The sequence below is a fragment of the Amphiprion ocellaris genome, chromosome 5, assembly GCF_022539595.1.
Source record: "Amphiprion ocellaris isolate individual 3 ecotype Okinawa chromosome 5, ASM2253959v1, whole genome shotgun sequence".
Taxonomy (NCBI): domain Eukaryota; kingdom Metazoa; phylum Chordata; class Actinopteri; family Pomacentridae; genus Amphiprion; species Amphiprion ocellaris.
Genome location: NC_072770.1, coordinates 11,736,096 through 11,760,115, shown reverse-complemented (window position 1 = coordinate 11,760,115; position 24,020 = coordinate 11,736,096). Strand labels below are relative to the sequence as shown.

At 39.9% G+C, this 24,020-nt stretch overlaps 2 protein-coding genes across 3 annotated transcripts in view; one reads left to right on the top strand and one right to left on the bottom strand.

The window, feature by feature from the left end:
* On the top strand, nucleotides 1-12,783 carry mfsd4aa (major facilitator superfamily domain containing 4Aa). The gene is made up of 10 exons (XM_023292057.3): nucleotides 1-341; nucleotides 3,793-3,991; nucleotides 4,646-4,894; nucleotides 5,645-5,774; nucleotides 5,853-5,968; nucleotides 7,430-7,603; nucleotides 10,520-10,667; nucleotides 10,934-11,004; nucleotides 11,215-11,335; nucleotides 12,436-12,783. The coding sequence occupies exons 1-10, from the start codon at nucleotides 109-111 to the stop codon at nucleotides 12,486-12,488; spliced, it is 1,494 nt and encodes a 497-aa protein (XP_023147825.2). The 5' UTR covers nucleotides 1-108; the 3' UTR covers nucleotides 12,489-12,783.
* Nucleotides 666-24,020, bottom strand: part of elk4 (ETS transcription factor ELK4) — a 34,824-nt gene continuing 11,469 nt past the window's right edge. Inside the window, exons 5-8 of one of the 2 annotated variants that reach the window (XR_008601710.1) lie at nucleotides 18,765-18,884; nucleotides 18,405-18,664; nucleotides 3,720-11,719; nucleotides 666-2,665 (exon numbers count right to left, since the gene is read on the bottom strand). Coding sequence is in view for 1 of the 2 variants with exons in the window: in XM_023292041.3 (XP_023147809.1) it covers nucleotides 18,566-18,664; nucleotides 18,765-18,884 (219 nt within the window). In the remaining variant the exon portion in view is untranslated. Of the gene's footprint in view, nucleotides 2,666-3,719; nucleotides 11,720-12,839; nucleotides 18,665-18,764; nucleotides 18,885-24,020 lie in introns of those variants that run through there. The other variant, XM_023292041.3, reaches the window with a different exon arrangement.

Sequence of the window (24,020 nt, the reverse complement as noted above, 5' to 3'; positions counted from 1 at the left end):
CGGAGCAGTCAGGCTCAGGGAGTTTTGGACACTGTTTACTTTCTGTGCTCAGCTGAGGGTGACAGAAATGAGCAGCTGGCAGCTGTGAGGCCTCTCAGGATTTCAGACATGAAGCTGCTGGATGCGCGGATCTGGTCACTGTTTCAGCGCCACTGGCAGCAGACTCTCACCTACTGGAGTGTGTTCTTCAGCTTCGGCCTGTGCATCGCCTTCCTGGGACCCACCATCCTGGACCTGAGGTGTCAGACCCAGTCCACCCTGCAGCAGATCACCTGGGTCTTCTTCTCCCAGCAGTTCTTCCTGCTGGTGGGCAGCAGCTTGGGAGGCCTCTTCAAGAAAATGTGAGTGTGGTTAGTGATAATTATTGTTGCGCTGTGTTAATGTGGCTGACAATGTGTGGGAGGTATGTTGCAATATCTTATGGTATTTGCATAATATTCCTGTAAGATTTCCATAAAGACTATCTGCAGCTGTAGTGATGGGAACTTCATAGTTACTGCAGTCTACTGTATGTATATATGCACCAAGAAATATTACTAAATATCATCATCAAATCTATTATTCTGACTTTCTCATGCATTGGGTATATTGTTTCATCAGTTTGACACTTCATCATTTTACCAAATTTGACATGTTTATATATTACTGCTGGGCATCACATGAAACAGCAGAGGTTACTTCATTTATTATGCGCAGCTTCAAACATGTCACATTCACAAAGCCCACTCTGGACTGACTGTAACCTAACTGGCCTTATACTTTAATAATATTGCTAACATACTTTACAGTTCTTAATCTGTGATATTTTGCAAACAAAGGAACATCTGCTTTTTAATGCAAAGTGCATATGAAATTAAAAACATGTAACAGAAATGCTTTATGCTCATTTCTATGTGGCAAAGAGAGGAGTTACTGAAATATTTAAAGTTGCTGTGTTTTAAATCAGGTCAAAATAACAATAAATACAATCAAAAATTGATTAAAAAAAACACCCAGGTAAAAATCTGTGTCATTCAAAATTATTTTCCTTCATATTGCTGTATTTGTTAATAAAAAAATACGTATTCATATTCACTGTTGTTCTGTAAAGTTGGTACAGTGTCGTAACTAGCAAAACTTCAGACTGCACTAGATCAGAGTAAAATATACAGGATATACACTACCAGACAACAGTTTGGACACACTTTCTCATTCAAATGAATGAGGTTTAATATACAATATACAATAGCTACTATTGTGGATATCAAGGGTATGTAACATCTCTGGCAACTTCACAACCGTTTTTTAGACCAAAACATAAAATAAAATAAAACATTTACATGTAAATAAATATTTTTCTGTATTCTCTGCTAAAACTAGACACATGGCAACATAAATAGATTGTGCATTAATTCAGTAAAATATACAGAAAGGCAATCAAAAAGGGGGATTTTTGCGATTGTTTGGTTCATTATTTGTCAGAAATTCCATTTGGTATTGGGTCCAGCTGGAGGAATCTGAACATTTGACCTCATTATTAATTATTATGTGACTGATCAAAAATATGGATTTAAAAAAAGCCACAGTGACACCTTTGACTGAATTCTAAATTTGGCAGCCAAAGTGCATTCAAATGTAAGGATTTTTTCAGGTCTGTCTCCAAAATAACAGAACATACATGAGTGCAAATTGCTTCCTGCAACAACAAACTCCCCAAGATTTGCCAATCTACATTTTCTTTCTATGTTCAAGTGAACGTCATGACTTTGGTGAAGAATCTTCCAATAGGCTGCTCTGATACTTTGGTTCGTGCCTGAAGAAGATAGCAACCTGAAGGTTAATTGTGGTAATACAGTTTTTCCTCAAACTTAGGTCTTTCCTGAACACTCCACAATTGTGTGTCTTTGAGGTTGAAGAGCCTTGGATTTATGCCTATACTGAAACTCATTCAGTGTCATTCTCAAACACCTTCATACATTTTGCATTGGTTTGGTAGCCTTACATACCACTAAGCAATTAAAAAAAACATTATATACAGGTTGAATCATTCTGAAGTGTTCATTATCACTTCGATTATGCTATTTAACTCCTATAAATGCAATTGATACAGATTCTGGATGTTAAAAGACATCTGCTGTGTAAGCTGTTATATTCTCAGAAAAGGCTGAACCATTATGACTGTATTTACAATTGGTTTTCACCCACTGCTGGTTATTTACAGGCGGCCGATCAGCTGAATGTTTTTCTACAGGTCCTTGGTGAATGTCCCTTCATAGTTTATTAAGTATTAACTGGGACAAGGTTAAAACGACAGTGGAAAGTTGGCAGGAAATAAATGAATACAAGGTGAGGGCAGCGTGGAGGTGTAATGAGGCCGTACGACTGGAGGGCTGTGATAAAACTAACGGGTAAATAAAAGTTAGTGGAACACAGGAGCATCAAGGTGACTTTACTGAAACAATAACAAGCTGGAAATACCCTGTTCTAGCTGATCTGGGTGTAGTTACAGAATTGTTATAGTATTTGGCCTAATCATTGGCAACTATGGCTTCTCTAGTAATAGGGTAAGGGCAGGATAAGAGATAGAGAACAGGCAAAGAATACGTAAGAGAACGGTAAACACTTTGGAGATTGGTGAGGCCAGTGACTGGAGATTAGAGACGTGTAGCTCTAGATTCAGAGATACCTGCAGAGAGAACAAAACACAAACTATAGAGAGAGAAGACACAAAGTTGGTGACAAGCAATGGTGGTGTTTAACTATAGAAGACAGAAAGACAAGAGTAGAAGAGAGGAGCCCAGTGCATCATGGGAATCCCCCGGCAGTCTAAACATATAGCAGCATAACTGAGGGACAGTTCAGGTGATTTTGGGCACTCCTAACTATAAGTTTTATCAAATAGTAGTAGTAAGTTTTAAGCCTAATCTTAAAAGAAGAGAGGGTGTCTGCCTCCTGAACCTAAACTGGGAGCTGATTCCACACAAGAGGAGCTGAGAGTTGAAGGCTCTGCTTCCTATTCTACTTCTAGAAACTCTTGGAACCACAAGTAAAGCTGCAGTCTGAGAGCAAAGGGGTCTGTTAGGATGATGTCTTACAATAAGGTCTTTAAGATACAATGGAGCTTGGGAGAGAGAAGCTAATATGGGAGAAATATGGTCTCTCTTACTGGTTCCTGTTAGAACCCTGGCTGCAGCATTTTGTATCAGCAGGACGTCCTAAAGAGAATTATTGTTTTTATTATCCTGACAATGAGGAATTACAATAGTCAAGCCCAGAAGTTATAAATGAATGGACTAGTTTTTCAGCGTCATTCTGAGACAAGACGTTCCTGATTTTTACATTATTACATAGGTGAAAGAAGGCTGTCTTAGAGACTTGTTTTATGTGTGTGTGTTGAAGGGCATGTGCTGGTCAAAAATAACTCTAAGGTTCCTCACAGTAGAACTGGAGGCCAAGGCAGTGCCATCCAGAGTAGCTATCTTGTTAATGTGTTCATGAGGGCCAAATGCAATGGTCTCAGTTTTGTCTGAATTTAGGAAAAGAAAATTACAAGGTCTTTATGTCCTTAAGATATGTATGGACTAGCTTCATAGATGAATATAATTTGGTGTCATCTGCATAACAATGCACATTTATGCCGTGTTTCCTAATAATATTGCCTGTACAAGGTAAATAATATGGGTCCTAACACAGAACCCAGTGGAACACCCCAAGTGAACAGAAGATACATTTAGACTCACCTCTTCCTTATGTTTCAGTGTCAATATTCTGCATAACACTGATGGCGTTGTGTTATTTCTGTGTCTTCTCCAGCCTCCTGTCCTCCCTGTCGGCCCTCTTCTCCTGCACTCTCCTCATCTCACTTGTGTTTGCCATCATACCACTATGTCACAATGTGGTACTGCTGTCCGTTGCCATGGGGCTGGCTGGCATAGCCATGGGGGTGATCGACACCATCGCCAACCTGCAGTTGGTGAAGCTGTACCAGAAGGACTCCGCCATCTTCCTGCAGGTCAGAGAGATGTGAATATATCTGTGTATTGTGTGTGACAAAACACGTCAAGCTTGTTGTAATAAGATAGTTGAACAGTTTCAACATTTTCATATGAACAATGGGTCCTTTATCCTTTGTACTGACTTTTATAAGCCGATTAATTTGTCATTTTGATTTATCATATTGTCTGGTTTAGTCTGGTGTCCTTTGACTTTGTCCTGTGTCTAAACACACCATCATTTGTTTAAATAGTAAGATTATATTTGTCAAACATGTGTGCTTTTGTTGGAGAGCACTGCAGTGATTAAAGCAGCTTTAAACTAAGTAAGAAGCTTTGTAAAGCCAGGGGGAGCTGCACATTTAGGCAATGCTTCTCTGTAGGTTTGTCATTATGAGTGATATACTTGGATACATATCTGGTTGATCCTGCCTGTAAGATATTCTTTAAATTTTTTATCCCACAATAGATAACATGAATGAAGAGATCCATTCTATAATTACAGTGTTTCAGTTTTAAATAAGACAAAAACTAAATTATTATTATTATTTGCTAAAATACGTGTAAAAATCATACACTTAAGTTTGCCCTTCAACCCAGCCCAATGATCTTTAACCTTTTTAAGGCCCTCAGGCGACCAGACACCATAATCTACATCCATTGTCTGTCCCCAGGCTTTACATTTCTTCATAGGTCTGGGAGCTCTGGTCAGCCCTCTGGTTGCTGATCCTTTCCTGTCAGATGATAACTGTGTCCTGGGAGCCAACTGGACGGCCAACTCATCCTCGGACCTGCAGCATCTCCGCAGCACTCTGGCCGGACATGGAGCTGCACTGCACAACATCTCCCAGTATCCTCTGCACACCGAGGGCGTCATCGTCACCACAGTGTCATACGCCTTCTGGATCATGGCTCTTATCAATGTGAGTTCATGTCTGTGCTGAATGTACCATATATGTAGATAATACTACAGTATAGTGCCCTAAAAGCCAAAACACAGTGTTTACGCATTGCTTTTACAACTTATATAGAGTTTTAGCTGAGAACCTTTACAATGCAGCCCATTTTTTTCTACCTGTTTCACTGTAAATCCTGCTCTGTGGTTTGGACGGCAGTAAAATGCTATAGAATATAATCATTTTTATATAGACAAATAAGTGCAATCTTTAAATCGTAGCACTAAAACAGCAAAGTGTGTAATTAAATGTAACATTTATACATAATATGTAATTAGCTGGTGATGCTGAGGGTTTCTAGGACCTGCAGACCGACAAGAAAGAAAGCAAGACTTAGCAACAGTGATTCATTTTATCCAAGTAAATCTTTGCAGAAAAATACTTCTGCAAAACTTTGATTAAGCTCATGTAATTTGTGTATCTAATGGCTGGAATTTCCATGCAGCAATTTTACACGAAAACTGACCAAATAGAGTTAAATGTCATAATGACATACAGTTTACCCTTCTCAGAATTATTTGCATTTCTTCAGACGGCTACCAGCTGTCATATAGCCGCTTAGATAAAACAATAAGCTTCCAGAGCAGGATCTGTTTGACCTGATAAGACAGCCTGGACTCCACTTTTATGACATGAGGTTTCACAAACTGAATCAGCTGACAGGAAGTTTTGCCTGCTCACTTGGTGGACAATAGACTCTTTATGCGTGTTTGGCAGCTCCCTGTTCCAGCAGCAGTGCTCGCATTGATGTATCATGAGAGGTTGTTGCCTTGTTCCAACAACAGTCCACGTCTGCTCAACAAGGAGTCTCTGTCCAGCTCGAGCTCTGCTGAGGACGGTGACCAAGGTATTGCATGTTTCTGTTCGCTCGTGACCTCTCTGTTTGAATAAAATGACAGAGCTCTGAGTTTCCTTGTCTCTACAGAACACAGGAATGTGTTTAGCTGCTGTCACCCTTCCAAACTCCGGGGTCGCCCTGCTACTTTCTTCATCCTCCACACTCTGGGTGGAGCTATCCTCTTCATCACCGATGGAATTATAGTGAGCTTCCCAGCCAATGCTACACTCACACACACTATAGTCCAGGTCCAAGGAGTCTCAAGAGGGGTAGGGAGGCCACTGTCAGCAATTTAATTACTGAAAATCCCATTATGACTGACTGAAGGCTGCATCAAAAATACCACTCATTCTCAGAGCCAAAAGTTGAGTCAAAACTAGGTCAAATTTTCACTTATTTTAAGATTTCATTGTGGCCTTGTCTGCCTGAGAATGAATGATACCTATAAATAAAAATGCATAAATATGCTTAGAAATCATAGAAAAAAAATCTTGGACTCCCTTGAAAATCAACACATTTTCATGTTTTCTTCCATATCAAAGGAGTGATAGTTGTATGTAAATTAATGGGCAATTCCACCTCAGTTCACCAAATTTTAGAAAACGTTCAAGCCTGATTTTCAATGTTAGATTTTTTGAAAAAGTTATGAATGTCAACTTGAATGAATTAAGACAGATCTTGATAAAGAAATCACAACCAAGGTAACATAGACAGATCATAAACATGAATGACATTGCTTATGGTACCACTTTTCACTAAATTAATTCAAGCACTATGTGTTGGAAATCATGATTTTTCTTTTAGCCCAGTAACAATATTATTAAATATTATATAGTTATAACAATATATAACTCTTTCAGTTGGGACCATTGCTGGAAAGGTTTTACTATCATACCTGCTCAACGCATGTTCAAATATTTGGCACCGATGCAAAAAACGTAATTTTAATTTTTTGTTGCCTCTGACTGGCACCATATTCTATATTTTGAAATTCTTATTGGTGCCAATCACAGGGGAAAACAATCAACTTCTTAGGGGGAAAAATGTAGGTATTATGATTGATGGTAAAAAAAAAAAAAAGACTATTTTTTTAAACAAATTTGCACCATCATATAACAGGTTTGTATTATTCTATCAAAGCAGGATTTGACCATTGAAGATCAGATGTACATATCAATGAGCTTGCAAAACTTCAGAGTTTTAGCTACATTATTTTTCAAGTTATGGCACTTCAAACATTGATCTACAAGTTGGTGGGAGGAAAGATGCAAAAATCAACATGATCCCACCTTTTTAAAGATTTTTTTATCTCACAATCTAATGTTATCTATGACCCCAGATTTTACACATTGGCCAACTTAACCAACAGTCACCACTTTAAAAAATGGTTGACAATGGTTGGGCGTAGGGCATTTGGTGATTTGAGGCAGAAAGAAAAAAACAAGAACCGAACAAGCATGTCTGACATACATTTATAGCTACCGACTTGTCAAAATGTAGGCAAATATAGGCTAAAAAAATGTTTTCCGCAGTACAATTCACTGAAGACATTTGCAACATTACTGTGTACTTGAGTTTTTGCAACCAGCAAAGCATTATCAAAAGTCATTATCAAATATCTAGACCTCTGCTCTTGCTAAACCTCTGGCTTTCTCGTCCTGCAGGGCTCCTACGCTGGCTTCGTCTACACCTACGCCGTGTCGCCTCCTCTGCTGATGGGCCATAAGACGGCTGGTTGTCTGGACAGTGTTTTCTGGGCCTCCATCACAGCAGGAAGACTGGCTTCCATGTACCTCTCCTACAGATATACACCACCCAGGCTGCTCACCTTCAGTCTGGTATGAATCTATATTCAAAAGGACAAATCCACCCTAAAATGAATACAGTACTTGAAATCAAGAGTTGAGCTCAACAGGTGAACGTCAGGCTTTCTGTGTCACACTAAGTAGTGTTTTCTAGTGGAAGTAATAAAAGCTAATGCAAAGCATTCAAACCAAATATTTGAACTGGGTGTGGATGCAAATGATGAGATTAGGTGGCACCACTGAGAGGAGGGTCATTGTCTAAGTACACAAACTTACATCTTTCAGCTAAATGCTGTCATGCTTAACATTTATTTAAGGCACTTTCAGAACCCAAATTAGAGCACTGACATTTAACTGCTTTTCTGTTGTATGGACTCCATCTGTCTCTGTTACACACTCATTCAAATTAAACAACAGTTACTTGGAGATATGTAAACCCTGGCCTGGCTACTAAAGTGACAATCAATGTTTAGCTCAGTTTCACAATTTTTTTGCTCCCATTCACACCTACTTCACACCATTATCAGTCAGCTGTGGGTAGCTCCGTTTTATACATCTGCTAAAATAGCTCAGCTGGAAGCACAATAAAAGTCCTGGGTTTCAGCAGTTGGATAATATTGTCTGGTGTGAATCTTAAGCAAGGCTTTCCAAAGCTGTATTCAGCTTTGCACTGTCTAGTAAGTGTAACCTTCTAAATCCAGCATTGCAACATCCCCTCCATGCAATGAGTGTTTAATCGTTCTTTTCTTATTTATAGATGATTATTAAGCTATAGAATGCTAATCTGTTTTGTGCTTGTTGGCCACCACAAATTATATTGAAATTGTGATTTGTCTTTTGAAAATGTTCCAGTTTCTTGCACCTCTTGGTCTCTGTAGTCATGGCTCTTAAATGCAAAACACTGTAGCTCAGTTGGGAGAGCATTAATTAAGTAGTTAAAGGACTAAGTTTTAATCCTGGGGTTTGATCATCTTGTGAAGCAGGCTGGGATCACAAGGTAGCTTGTGGTTCAGTGCTGCTGTCTCATTAGCAAGCAGTTCCAAAGCTGATTACGTTTTGTCTGTGCAATGGTAGTAGGGCCTTCAGTAAAACTCAACTGGACTTCTCTTTTAGGTTTTTGAAGACATTTCACTTTCATCCAAGAGGCTTCTTCAGCTCTAACTCACTAATGGGGAGTATCAGAATATATAGTCACTCCAGGTCATATGGCTAATGGTCCATTAACGACCCAGGACTAACATGCCTCTAGGTGTAATTGTTGTGAAATCAGGTGGTCCACCAACAACAACAGCAATCATGGTGATGGGGAGTACCAGTTTACACAATAAAGAATGTGGATCTGCCAAGTCAGGGGTGAAACGATGTGATGGTGAAACTTTTTGGGGAGAGATCTAATGACTGCATTGTAGGTGTTTGATAAGTGATGTCGCAAACCCCCTCCTCTGTTTAAAGTAGAGCTGGTCTGAATAGCAATTTCTGGGCTCCGGATATTCAGGCCCAATTAATGACGAATATCCGAATATTCGTCTCGTCGGCCGCCGAGCCGGGGGCGGAGGGGGAAGTCCGACAGCACTAGCGTAGCATCAGCATGGATATCTCCATCTTCGGCTTTTGCCTTCTGTTTACTAACACAGGCAAAGTGAAGCGTGATGTCAGGGTTAGTAGATCCGCATGATACAGCGGGGGGTGGGGTGGGGGGGGGGGGGTGGTCCGAGTATTTGGATCTCAAAATTAATATTCGGATACCACCACAACGACCGAATATTCAGATATTCGGCTATTCGGGTCCAGCCCTAGTTTCAAGATGACTGTTCCAATTTGACATAGATGGCTTCCTTCACGAGTTTCTTCAGCCATCTTTTCTCTGTGCAAAATGTGGACATTGCTGTCCTCAAAGGAATGTCCTTTATCCTTCAGATGCAGGTGAACTGCTGAACCTTGTCCTGAGGAGCTGGATCTCCTGTGTTGAGCCTTGTGAAGCTGTTCTTTAGTCTCGCCTATGTACAAGTCTGTGCACTCTTCGCTGCATTGGACCGCATATACAACATTGCTCCACTGGTGTGTTGATTTTTAATCCTTGGGGTGAACCAGTCTTTTTCTTAGAGTGTTGCTGGGTCTGAAGTACACCAGGATGTTGTGTTTGGAGAAAATTCTCCTGAGCTCCTCAGATACTCCAGCTATGTATGGAAAAACAATGTTGCTCCTCCTGTTTTCTTCACTGTTTGTTGTGGTGTTGTGCTTCCAAGATCTTTTTGTGGATTTGAAGAAGGCCCAGTTGGGGTAGCCACAGTTCCTCAGTGCTTTCCTGATGTGAGAATACTCCTTCTCCTTCCCCTCTGTGTTGGAAGGAACATTCTCAGCCCGGTGCTTTAAGGTTCTGATGACCCCCAGTTTATGTTCCACTGGATGGTGGGAATCAAATGGTAATTTGATCAATGAAAATCAATGGTAGTGTCATTTAGACAGCCCATTCTGTAATGTCTCACTATCATCCTGGTATAGGGTAAAAAACACTCTGACTTATTTGTATTTGCTTTAAACCAAGACACAATAGTCTTGGCTAAGCAAAGTATTCACCTTCGACGATCTCTCAAAATTGGTGGAATCTGCATGCAGGGAGATGAGCACTGTGATTAAAACAGACAAACCATCGGAAAAAAACCCGAGCAGGGCAGGCAAACTGGAGCCAAAGCCTTTCAGTGTCACAGGTTGCTGACCAGAGGCAGCTGCTTCCCATAGTGGAGTGGATATTCAAAATAGCAACATGTAGATAGCAGAAGGAGAAGGGAAAGTGGTCGAACATGAGCGTCCAACGGCAGGCAGTCTACATCCGGTCACTCAGACTAGCTGCACAACTTGTATTCTACTGCTGTTACTTTTGGGTTAACAAAATAAATGGATGCTTTTGTTCAAGTTCAATTTTGTGCTCTGTGTGTGTTTTCCTCTCAGGTGGGGGTCATAGTGGTCCAGTGTCTACTGTTGATTTTCTACACCAGCTGTGTGTTTCTATTCATCGGTACCTGTGTGTTGGGGCTGTGCATCAGCAGTGTGTTTCCCTCCATGCTGGCCTTCACTGAGGACATATTAGACTATAAAGGTAAAGTAACACACACAAACACACACATTCCTACATCTGTAAGGCAAATACTGTGTGTGGCACTTTAAAAATTACTTACATACATTTATAAATAAAATAAATGTTAAATAAAAGGCAAAAGGGTAAAATTGAAATGAATAAACAAAAGTGCATCATTAATCAGAGACATAAACAAAATCTATGCATTTCTACATTTTGTCTTTGTCTGTTTTGAGCTTTACAGTACAGTTAATTTACTACATTTGTCTGTCTGTCGTGTGTTCAAGGTTGTGCGACAACAGTGCTGGTGACCAGTGCCAGCACAGGAGAGATGATGTTGCAGCTGCTTGTTGGATCAGTAAGTAAATGTTTAGTGGAGCTTCCTGGGTTGGTTTTTAATCACAATCGTGACTCACTTAAACACAGTGCCTCCACATTCAGTGTTTTATATTGGTTTTTCAGGCTTATTTCTACACATTTCTTACGTCTTTTGAAATATTTATATTTGCCTCACAGGATGGTATAACTTGCTATCTCATTATTGTGGATCGTATGTCCCTCCGTGCAGGTGATTCACAGTCAGGGCAGTTACTCCTTCCTGTTGTGTTGCACAATAGCATCATTCATTGGCTTCTGCCTGTTCGTGCTGCTCCTCTACGTCCAGCGCATCCACACAAACCATCAGACAGGTGAGCACCAGTGTTTCAAATAGCAAAATATGAAATGAAAAATGTCAAATAACGGGAAAAAAACAAATACCTCTGGTCCAGACTGTCTTCATGCTTCCTTTTGAGTCTCTGAAAATATATTTCATCTGGATTAAGGGAGAAAACATTCAGTGGTAGCGTTAAAGAAGAATCATTAATGTTGTCTACTTGCACAAGCAGTAGATAGACAGTAGAAGGGGTGGCCTGCCCTTCTCTACCACTGCTTCCTGAGTGAGTTAGTCCATCTTAAGGTTATTGCTGCTCAGGTGTATGTACATGCACGTGTGGACAGTCGGTCATCACATACCACTGCAAAGCATGGTGGTGGCAGCATCATGATGTATGGAAGCTTCTCAGCAGCAGACCCTGGAAGAATTGTAAAGAGAAAGGGTAAAATAAATGCAGCAAAGTACAGAGAAATCATTTTGGACGACCTGATGCAGCCTGCAAAAGAACTGCAACTTGGGAAAAGATTTGTTGTCCAGTAAAACAATGAGCCAAAGCAACAGCCAAAGATACACAGAAATGGTTTGAAGACAACAAGGTGATTGTTCTGGGTTGGCCAAGCAAATGTGCATCCCCGCAAACCAAACAAACAAAACAAGAAGAAGAAAAAAAAACTTAGCATGTACTCTTATAGGCAAGTTAAAGCTAATCAAATCCAATCAAAACACCTTTTTAACCACATTTGTAAAGGACATCAGTTGCAAAAAACTGCAAAAAGTCAGTGAAACCATAAGTATTTTTATCTCTGCTTCCTGGCTGCAGCGTTTCTCAGGCCAGACTCTAGAATGCTAATAACTGGTCTTTGTAGCTCAGAGCATCTGAACGCAGATATAGTGTGGAGCACATTTGGGGCCTAAATCTGACATTTTAGTTATCGTGATTTTTCCACAAAGGTAGCAGGACAACATTTAAACTCTGTTTTTAAAATACGTTCATAGCAGAACATTAGCTGTTAACAAATATGTTGTAAATATAAGGTATCAAATGTGAAGATAAAAGCTACAGTACACTGCTTTGTGAGACACACATGCTCTGTAAATGCTTCACTGTTTGTCTCCTCACTCTTTACCTCTCAGATTCTTCAAAAAACATGGACATGACAGAAAAACCAAACACAGGAGGCTCGTGATATTTACACCCCCAAGAGACCTGAGTACACAGCAAAGGGACAACAAAAAACTTGTTTCCCTGTGTGAAGGTTTCTTGTGTACTCCTTCACTGTGGAAATCAGATATAGACGGACATTTACGACCTGCTTTCAAGCCTGGTGATCAACAAGCAGCTCAATGGATGACCAGTAATTCTTTTTTTTGCACAATCATCTCTTGCAGGACATTAAACTCTGCTGTAGCTTGATTCAAAAGACAATTTTACGATTAAATATTGCCTTTTTAGTATAAGTCTGGATGGACTTAATATCATCAGTCGGTGTGTTTGTGTTTGCATTTGGTTTCTTGAAAGACACCAAAGGTACATAAAGTAAGATGTAATTAGAGATCTTTTATTATTGGTCTCACCTAGTTCTTTTGTAATAAACACTTCCTCTACACCTCTCGCACATCAATACGCCACTTAAGACAAGCAGCTTGTAAACATTTGAAAAAGCATCAACAAATAGAGAACTGGACAGAACAAAACAAGAACAGTGTCATTTCTTGTGAAACCAGATTTTACATTTTAAGGTAAGGTGGAGGAAAAACATCATCAGAAGATACAAACAAAGAAATATTTAAATGACGAGTCCAAGGGGACGTAATGGAGGAAACTTTAAATGGGCTTTGGGGGTCTTTTCCAGCTATTTTATAGTTTTGCTAAACCAAGTTACTGCAAAGAATGCAGTATAAGCTACCAATTACATTGGGTTTCTACTATACCTTCTCACAAATATATATTATGTGGTAGTGCCTAATTACAAATTACTGTAAATTATTTGATATACACAGTAAAAGATTAGATTTTACTCTGTTATGCTTTATAAAATATAAGTGCATAACTGTATCCTCTCTTTGGGAAAATATACATTTTTCAGTAAGCAAACAACACTTCATCAAAGAGCAAATCTGAGTCATAGAAAAGTGACAGAATCCAATACTACAGGAACCCCAAAAATTGAAGTGCAAACGTTTCATCACAACATCTGCATTTACAATATCAACACTATATCAAAACATTTAACATATAAAACATAGATTTCATTTCTCCCAGTAAGGCCTTGATTCCTCCCCACCTGACCCATCCCCGACAAAAAAAAAAAAAAAAGCTAAACAGGTTTTCTGTATATATATTTAGATAGTTTCTGAGTAAATCTGTTATCACAAACATTTAAGAAGCAGGTGGGAAAGAGACACCAAATTTAAAACATGGCCTGATTTTTACATGCTGTCCTCATCAACACATGTTGCTGTTTGTATGTACAGTAATGCATCCAGAAAAAAACGCTGCAATGAATTTGAACTGCTAAAATATCCCTGTGAAGTTTTACCTCATACTTCTGGGTTTTGGTCTACGCAAAGATATGACATAAAAACAAAAAAAGGAGCGCTGTCACACACACATATATATATAACCTTTTCAATGATAGAACTCCATCCACATCTAGGAGAGAAACTTGGGCTTGGCTGGGATAAGGCACCGTATATCTCTGTGACAGACTGCAGGCTGAGGGGGCAGATGTCTGGTAGCGGAGTAAAAATGAGCGTCCCCTCCCCTACAAAATTCGCTGGTCATCCATCCCTGGGTTAGAAAGTGACACTTTGGCAAACACTTCGGTGTGTTCTATCCAAGCATCGTGTAAACAAGTGCGATGTACAATTTCCACGTTTAATAGCATAGAAAGGTGGGATCTACCTCTGGAGTCTGTGTCTCAGACTTATGGCTTTAAAATCAGTTACAAAGCGAATGGAAACCTCTCATCTGTCAGAGGGGTCTGAGGAGATGGGAAAGTGTCGCCGAATATTTATTTTCTGCAGGATGTAAACTTAATGTACACCGACGAGCCAAGACATTCGGACCACAGATGAAATTAGAAATGCTGTTTATCTTGTAACAATGGCATGTGTCAAGATGTGGGGTATGTTAGTAAGTGAGCAGCTGGTTATCGAAATCAACAGATGGGATGTAGGATAAATGGGCAGCTAAATAACTTTCGTAAGGGCCAAATTATTCAGTCGGATGAATCGTCTCTTAAACACAAAGGCATGTGGGGTGTCTTCTACCAGCAGCGACGACCAACCAACCACAAACCGGTTGGTGCCTGAGCTGAATCGGCAGCAAGTGAAACTTCAACAGCCTATTAGACAGGTGGTCATAGTGTTTTTAGCTCCTATCAGAGGGTAAAGCCAATGAGAAGCTAAAGGTTACAATGACAAGAGTCTAGTTAATTACATCTGGGACTTAAATCTGAGTCGCGTGAACTGCACTGCTCTACAAGCAACAAGTCATTAAAGCCAAGACAATCACAAAGGTTGTGCGATATTTGATTTACGTGGGGAAAAAATCTGTGTTTGCTTCTATTTGGACTATGAGTAATACAGGAGGTCCTCGGTGTACGACGTCCTCGACTTACGTCGCTTCGCAGTTATGTCGGAACAGATTATGGGCCGGTTCTTGGTTTAACGTATGGTGTTTCGCCATTATGTCGGAACTGGTTATATGGAACTAGCTGGTGAGCGGAATGGACGAATACGTCGTCACACTGTGAGCGGATGTACTGTAATACAGCAGTACTGGATGTACAATAGTCACACGGTGCTATAAGACGGCTTTGTGTACATTTGCCGCCACACTGGGGTATGCTATATTGGCTAACTTCATTATGGCTCCCAAGTGCAAGTCGGACTGACGGTTTACATTTTTGCCAGTACTTTCCTACCGAGTTGTTTCAGTGTGAGCTGATGAATGGCCACATTTATATGAAGTTTTTTAATTCGGAATTATTAATTCAGAATTAACTCATTCGGAATTAAAGTTTTGTGCTTCGCGTTTACATGGAAACATTAATTCCGAATTAAGGTTTACATGGGCCGCACGTTTATCCCCTTCCTTAATTCCGCTTTAACGCTTGGACGTTGGAAAGGCTTCTGATTGGACAGGGAGTGGACGTGACGTATCCCTGTTTACCGGAAGAAAACAAACTCCATTTGCCGTGGCATTTCTTTTCCCCAACAACATGGAAGAACAACTAATAAGCACGCTTTTCGCTTTACTTCTGTTGCGTTACTTGAGAAGGAGAAGAGAGATAGAATACCGGAGAAGGGAGGCAGACGACCAAGCTGTGTACGTTGCTACGTCATCGCTACGTGAGGAGCCAAGCATGCGCAGAATGACCGGAATTAACTAAAGCGGAATTAACTGTATACATGAATAGAGTGTACACAGGAATTAGTTTATTCGGAATTAACATCGGAATAAACCAGGTAGTTTATTCGGAAATAAGTTTATCCGGAATTAACTTTTTAATTCGGAATTAAGTGTTTACAAGGAGATTTTAAAGTGGAATTAACTTTAATTCTGAATTAAAGAGGAATTAAAGGTCTCATGTAAACGTGGCAAGTGTGTCGTTACTGTAATTGTACAAGTAAACTGATTGATATTGTGTTGCATGTAACGGCCTTGTTTACATTTTCAGGGGAGTTCCGACTCATGGTGAAACTCGATTTACTTCACAAGTTAGGAACGGAACTCCAACGTAAGTCGAGGATCCCCTGTAGTTTCACAAGTATTTGCTTTCTTGCAAAAAGTTATGTCTGTAAGGTGAGATTATAGCTGGAGCCAGTGACAAGTCAGACTGAAAACAGAAGGAAACAGCTGGATTGGATCCGTCAAAGTGTAACAAAAAGAAAATTTATAGCATGTGGAGCAGTCACTTTTTTTCCTGAGTATTAGTAACACCTCTACGCACTTGTAAAAATGTTGCACATATTACTTTCATGTTTTTTTCAGTTCTTTGAAGATTATTTTTTTCTTTTTTCATTCAGGGCTTTATACCGCTGTCATACTGAACAAAGAACATTTCTAAGATCTCTTGAGGTCGAGCCATTGTTTTGCCATTTCCATAAAAGTGCAGGACGTCACATTGCAGTGAAAAATTAGCTGAGTAAAAATGAAGCCTTCGCTTAGCCAGACCACTCTGTAGTACATACTGACTGGCTGCACCACACTATCTCCCTGCTATAAGGAAAAAAAACTGGAAATTTCCAGTGTGGTATGTTGTTCTTTTGAAGTGGCTGTCGTTTCTTATCTGACTGATAGCAAAATGAAGGACAAAGCTGACTGGAATGAGCGGTGGCTTATACCTGCATCCTACATTTGGTGAGACACAAGTAAAGATGTGACAGAAGCCAAGAAAAGACAGAACCTGCCTGAGGTTCAAAAGATTCCTGGAAGACACTGCACCCTAACAAGAAATAGTCCAACACATAAGCCTGTTATAAAATGGTAAACTTGCTAAACAGTAAGTTTATGAGTTGCTAGTAGGTGAATTTTAAACCAGAATAGCTGTTTATCTCTGTTTCCAGTCTTGGCACTAAGCTAATTAGCTCCTAGCTCCAGCTTCATACACCTATCAACCACAACGTTATATCAACGTGCCAGATATTGTGTCGGTCTTCCTCGTGCCACCAAAACAACTCTGACCTGTTGGGATGTCGGGACACGTGACGTTTGGGAGTGTTTTGTAGTGAGGCCTCTGTGAATCTGGCTTGTAATCCTGTAGAGGCTCAATTATTTTGGGATCTGGGGAGTTTGGAGGTAAACACCTTAGACTCTCTTTGTCCTGTTCCTTAAGCAGTTCCTGAGCAGTTTTCACAGTGTGACATTGTCCTGCTGGAGACCGCTGCTGTCTGGGAGTGTCATTGCTATGTGGAAGGTGGAACAATGTTTAGCTGGGTACTATGTGTCAAAGCAACACCCACATGAACCCCAGTATAGAAGGTTTCCCAGCAAAACATTGCATTGTAATAAGATTACTGATGTTCACTTGTCAGCGGTTTTAATGCTGTGACTGATCGGCGTATGTCCAATCTTGTCAAATGGCAACACAACATAAGTGTAATTTGCAAACTATTCCTTCAATGCTTATCTTTTCACTAAAATATTTGTTTGAAGCACTTTAAATAAATGTCTCCAGTATGATGCCCTAAATCTGGTTGCTTTCAACATTGCAGTATTAGGTTATAAATGGCAAAATGAAGGTAGTCAGGACAGGATTCGTGCGCTGTGGCATACAGAATCAATGCACAGAAGCAGTTATGGCTTTGCTTTCTTTCATTCCCACGTGAAAGTTTACCAACAGGAGGCACACCAGGCCACACTGGCTTTCAGGGCTATTCTACTGTATTTACTGTACATTACAAGAGATATACAGAGGGACGATTTCAAGGTTCAGCTCAGATTATGGCAACATTATTATGATAAGACAAGTTAAGGTAAAAGTCTTGTTGGATATGGCCGGCATTTCACAGCAGCTGAGGCAAGGCTTGGCATTTAAGTTCAGGTTGAGAACCGGCTAAAACATAAAAGAGCTGCAGGTAAACATGCAGGTTATCAGGTTAAAGCACTACCCTTAAAACAAGATCAAAAGTTAAGATTGGAGCACAAAATGACAAAAAGAATCACCGTCAGCTGAGGAGAAAACAGGTCAGGAACTGATAGCATAAAATCTGTCTTGTTTGGCAATCACGCTGCTGCACAAGATAGGAAGGAAATTCTATAAAAAGGACTGATTCAGTTATCTGTAATCCCCCTGATCTGTGTGTTCGAGTATGAAGCGGCTTGTGGCTGCTGAGGGTCCAATCCACAAGCAATGCACTGTTGCCATGGAAATTCTTCCCTCCTTTGTTGTGACTCAGGGTCCCCAAAAAAGCCAGACAAAAAGAATCCGAGAGTGCATTAGCATGATGGTGGTGATGATGATGATGATGTGAGTACAGAAAAGCATCCCGAGGGTGTGAATGCCAGGAAATAAACCAAACGTGTTACCCTCATCCATCAAACCTGGACTGCCAACGTTTGTCCACACCCTCCCTCCCTCCCTCCCTCCACACACCTGATTGTAGTGTGAGTTTCTGTGGCAGCAGACTTCAAAGCACCAACGTGAGAGAAAGAACTCCCACATCAATGTCCTTAGTGTGGGAGCAGGAGATGCAGAAGAAGTGATGGAGGGGACGGGTTGCCTGGCTTTCTGAGGGTGGGAGGAGGGGGTTGAGTCTATGTTTTCTGAGGGTCTGGTGAAATTGGGCCCGGTGTGTTGGTCCCATCCATGCTGTGTACTGGGATCTGGAACTGAGGGGTGAGAACTGATGGAAACTGGAAACAGAACATAAAGGAGTGGGACAGTGAGCTTTAATTACATAATTAAATACAGAGAGATTCAATGATACTAGATGAGCTACTCCTGGGTACTGACTTGGAAAAGGTGGGCTCCCTGGCGTCGTGTTGCTGGACTGAGCGGAGCGACTGGACTGAGCGTGCTCCAGAAGTGAATGTTGGACAGCAGCGGACTTGGAGTCAACAGAAGAGTTGGAGTCTGGCGAGGAAGACAAACAAGAGCCAATGGATAAATCTGACTAGTCCATATTGGTGTTTACGTAACAACACATTGCTGTACAGAAACACAAAAGATATGCTGAACTGGGTTAGAAATCACTGAAATCACTCCAGTCACAAGCCAACATGGATGGGAGAATTAACAGTATATTTTGCCTACTGTATTATATGATGACCGGCGTACGTTTGCCCGTCTGTTAATCTGTCTGTGCACAATATTACTCAAAAACTGACTAACAGATTTGGATGAAATTTTCAGGGAAGGTCACAAATGACAAAAGGACCAAGTGATTAGATTTTGGCAGTGATGCGGCTTATAGTCTGGATTCATGGATTTGTTCCAAGATTTCTGAATCACTGATAGATAGCGTCACTGCATCACTGTAACTACGACAACAAATGAACGCTACATCAGCTGCCTGCTGATGATCACATGAGTGCGATCCTACTACAACTTATCTTATCGAGACATTGGAAATCATTCAATGACTGAGCAGCCTTGGCGAAGTACTGTGCTCTCTGAGTGCTTTCCTTGTTGATTTATGTGACTGTTGTGTCTCTTTATGCTAAATGTGAAATCTGCACCTCCGTTGTACAAATTCAGAGAAACCAAAAACAGTGTATATCAGTTTATAAAGCGTTGGTGTCTTTAAGTTAGACAGAAATGAGCTGTGAGGAACAACCATTTTGCTCCCTGCATCAGTGATGTTAATGAATAAAAACTCACAATCTCATCTCATCGGCAGAGGCTGTTCCAGAAATCAGGTTAAACAAACTCCGACTTTGACTCTAAACTCTGAAAAACCTTCTGCAAACAAGTCTGAGTATGTTCACTCTGAGCTAAGCTTGAATGATGACTGTAACAAACTACCACCAAGAGAGCTCTGATGCTACAACTGACCTGGCAACCAAGAAAAGAAGGCTTCCTACTTCACCTCAATAAAGTTTGAAGTTCTAATACATACTTATAGCGCGTATGATCCCATTTTCAGGAAATACAATTAAAAAAGCACCACCACTGCAGTAGCAAAGGAGAAATCCATGGACCATATTTTCTTCCTGCCTTAAAACGACTTACATGCAACTCTATTACTGCTGCTTCCTCTAGAATGTGCAGATCTATGAAGTCAGCTCAGCTCAAACAATGCAAAACTACTTTGGATTACACAATTACAAGTTGTAATATGGGAGTAGTTCAGCCAAACATGTTTAAACCAGAAAAAGATTCAACAGGATTATAGGATTGGTTCATTGGTTTATGACACATGAAACCCCAGGAGTCTGGAGCCAGGTTTTTGAGACCGTCATTGGAAATTTCAAGGTAAAAATGCTCAGCCATTGTGTTGAATTCTTAACAAAACACACTTGAAAGCAGCTGAAAATTAAATGGAAAACCCTAGTTAAATGAATCGTGCACAAGTCGTGCTCATTTGTAATAATGTGTGGTGCATACATATGACCTTTATAGTGCTATGACTGAGAGATATTAGTTGCAGTATATTGTGAAGTATAGTGTGTTATTGTAAGACAGAAGAACTTGTATTAATACTGTGGAAATGTACTGAGTCTCCTTCACTAACTGAAGGAGCAGCGATATGTGTGCCATCGATGCAGCTGATCACACTGGGAAAAGATGACGACATTTAAAGTAATTACTGGCCACACTCTGTTATCGCAGCAGAATGTCATTAACAGAATATAATTGAAACTATCATCATTAAGTTTAACCAACATTAGTCTGCTGTAATCTTGTAGAATTTCTCTTTGACAGTCCTTAGATGTTTGTGGTCAGTAGGTGTTGGAACTGCATGAGCCACTTTTCTTGAAGGTTCTATAAACAGTTGCTTTCGTCAACTTTAGCGTAAAGGAAAAACCTGGTGGCAAATAACAAAGAGCAAACTTGGCAGAATTGGACAGCATGTTCTTGGTGTGCAGCGGCCATCAAAGATGAACCCAGAGAATGTTCTTCAAAAACGTAGGACATTTAATCCAAAGGAAACCTTAGATTTGCTGGGATTCTCTGTACAATTTTGTCAGTTATTCACCTTACTTTGAGAAGTGCCTTGAGATGACTTATACTATGAATTAACACTACATAGATAAAGAGTGTCTTTCACCTCCTTTCACATTTAAATAACCTGATTTCTGGAATACACCCATAGCACAATATTTATATTGTTATATGTGTGAACTACTGGAAGCTCATCAGCTAAATGTAGTGGCAGATTAACCCGTGCACTCTTATGAGGACGACTATAAATAATAGTCAGATGAACATAACTGAACCAGAGTCTACAGACGAGGAACTAAATCTAATGGATGAAAGAAAGAAAGTAAACGGGAGCTCCTGAAACCAACTGAAAAACTGGTGGCTTTAATCAGCTTTGTAGTCCTGGTGTTTCATCTTCTTAAAAAGAGCAATACAGGCAGGATCAAACAGCTTTCCATACAACCAGTAGAAGCTGTTTAAACAAGAGAAAGGTCATTTTATGTGCTGGACATCTTGTTTGGTGCAACCTCTCCAGCACGAAGATACATTAAACAAACTAATGTGCCTGGATAAGCTGCATAAAAGGGACAATTAGGTCAGTCAGCAAGTTTTCCATGATGGAGCAGTTAGCTAAACAGTTGCTCTAGGCAGCTGAATTGTGTTTATTTTCAAACAAACACGATGGCTGACCACTTCCGAAGCTTATTTAATACATATTTGGCCATTAAACAAACAATGCGTTACCTGGCACAGCTAAGTGGCTTACAAAGAAAACAATTAATACAACTGACTGCTCTTAATAATGGCCATAAAAATACATAAATGAACAGATGAATCAGGGTAGTGGAAAAACACACGGATACTTTATCTTCCATGAGACACAGACAGGCTGCTTCTAAACCTGTCTGTGCTTTAATTTGCTTCCAGTGTTGACAGGTACAATGTATTAACTACTCTGACAAAACCTGAGATTGGCATGCATAGACCTAATGTTGCAAGCAGCTGTAAGAACAACTAAGAATTTAAAAAATAAAGCCGACTCTAACATGACGCTGGGTTATAGTGTAAGTTTTACTGTCTCAAGGTTCAACAAAAACACAGATGAAATGTCAAACATGAAAATCTTTAAGTACTAATTTTCAAAAACTTGGTTCAATACATTTTCTGTTTTCTCAATCAAGAAAACCCAAAGAGGGACTCCATGATATGGGAGCTGACTGAGCTCCTAACCACACTTGAAATGGCCTGCTGAGTTAGGCACAGAATAAAAACAACATTGTCTGAACCAGCAGATCTAATAGACTCTGATTTCTGTCCAATCATGTGATCTGCATCACCAGGAACAATTAACAGCCACAAAAACAAGGCCAAGGAAATACTTAGTACACGTTACTGCACTACTGCTGCCACCTGCTGGTCAGGATCAGTACATGCTGGAGGATTTGTTTTTTGTTTTTGTACAAGGCAAATTTAGGGTTCTGTCCAGTTAGGAGGTCTTCTGATTTCGTTTTAGCAATAAGAGGAAATAAAAATGTACAACTTAGCTCTTTTACACTGGACAGGAAATGAAGGAAGGAAGGAGATAAATCAGGCCTGCATGTGTGCTGGAAAAAAAAAAACTCACAAAGACAGCCTGAGGAAGAACAGTAAGAGGACTGACAATTGAAAAAAGGGCAGAAATTTGGAATTTTAATGCAATTTCTGGACATCATGTTTTTAAAAAAGATTAATACACAAAATTACACAGAGCAGATTTTCTTCCAAGAACTGGCTGGATATACTGGAATTTCCTGAGCAATAATAATATTATGTGAGTTGAATTTAGCTAGTTCTAATTAGTGAAACTGAAGTACTGGGTGTGTTTTCATTTAGTTTTGTGGATTTTTGCAGTGAGTGTGGAGAGAAATCTGGGTTATTCCCCTGATTTGTGACAGGTTGAGTGTTTACTGTCCCCGTCTGGTGCCCAACTCCTTTCTGAATATTAGATACATCCATACACTACAGAAATGGAGCATAACGTGAAGCCGTTGTGCTGCCAAATACATATTTTTCATAATTTCTGAAACTACCTCCACTTATTTTATTTATATCTGTTACAAGACACTGACATTTGAAACTTCTGGTACTAAATGCAGAGTGGATGCATGTTCATGTTGCTCTGCCCTGTGGTACAGTTTTGGTTTACTTCTTTGACGAAAAGACATTTTTTCCTAACACTCATTTACAAAGTTATTAATTTAGTTATATATTACCTACTTCTCGATATATATAGTTGAAAAACACATTATGGATTATGCAGTTACTGCAGTTCATTTGATGTTATCTAACAATTTACAGACACTAGCTAAACTTCAGTTTCACATCAACAAACAGTGCTGAGCTTTGCACCACCGATGCAATGATAAACCTGAAACAAACACACCTATTACCGGTAAATTACTAGTATAATGAAGCAACGCAACCATCTGGAAAATTTTATGATGGATGACAACTGCATAAAGTGAAATAAACTTGTAACTATATTCAGCACACACTTGTTTTCCCTCAGGCTCTCTGCAGTTTATGAGGCGTGACTTGATCTATGGTTCTTTGATTGTGAAGTGGATCTATTTCTTGGGAGCCTGGAGCATATTTTACAGCAGTAGTGGCACTTTAAAGTATAATTACGCAACTTTATCTAAGCAAGCTTATCAATGAGACATCAAAACAATCTGTTACAAGCTCAGTGTTAGCTCACATACGGCGGTTGTAGGTTTTCACTAACTGCTGATACTTCACACTGATTGCAACGCCTCTCTCCTAGCATCTCTAACCCACATCATGTGAGAGGAGTTATGACAGGAACAACGGATGCAAAAGATTTTAGAGAAGAAGTAGATAAGCTAATTAAGAAAGATAGTGTCAGCAGTGTGTGGTTAGGTGCTATAAATAAACAAGAGAAAAATATCCTGATAAATGTATCTGCTTACTGCGAACTAAGAGACTAGCTTACTGAAAATTCTGCATTAACTGTCCTCCTGTTTTTTTAAATATAAACCAACTGGTCAAGACCAGAGAGGCAGCTGGCAGAACAAGTCATAATAGAGATGGTTTTGTACCTATTTCATCTCTGTTTACTACACCTAA

Bases quoted from the DNA above. Each gene is read 5' to 3' on its own strand.
- mfsd4aa (XM_023292057.3), top strand. From the start codon at position 109: ATGAAGCTGCTGGATGCGCGGATCTGGTCACTGTTTCAGCGCCACTGG. The intron at 342-3,792 runs GTGAGTGTGGTT...TGTCTTCTCCAG, and splicing joins GGAGGCCTCTTCAAGAAAAT to CCTCCTGTCCTCCCTGTCGG. The intron at 3,992-4,645 runs GTCAGAGAGATG...GTCTGTCCCCAG, and splicing joins ACTCCGCCATCTTCCTGCAG to GCTTTACATTTCTTCATAGG.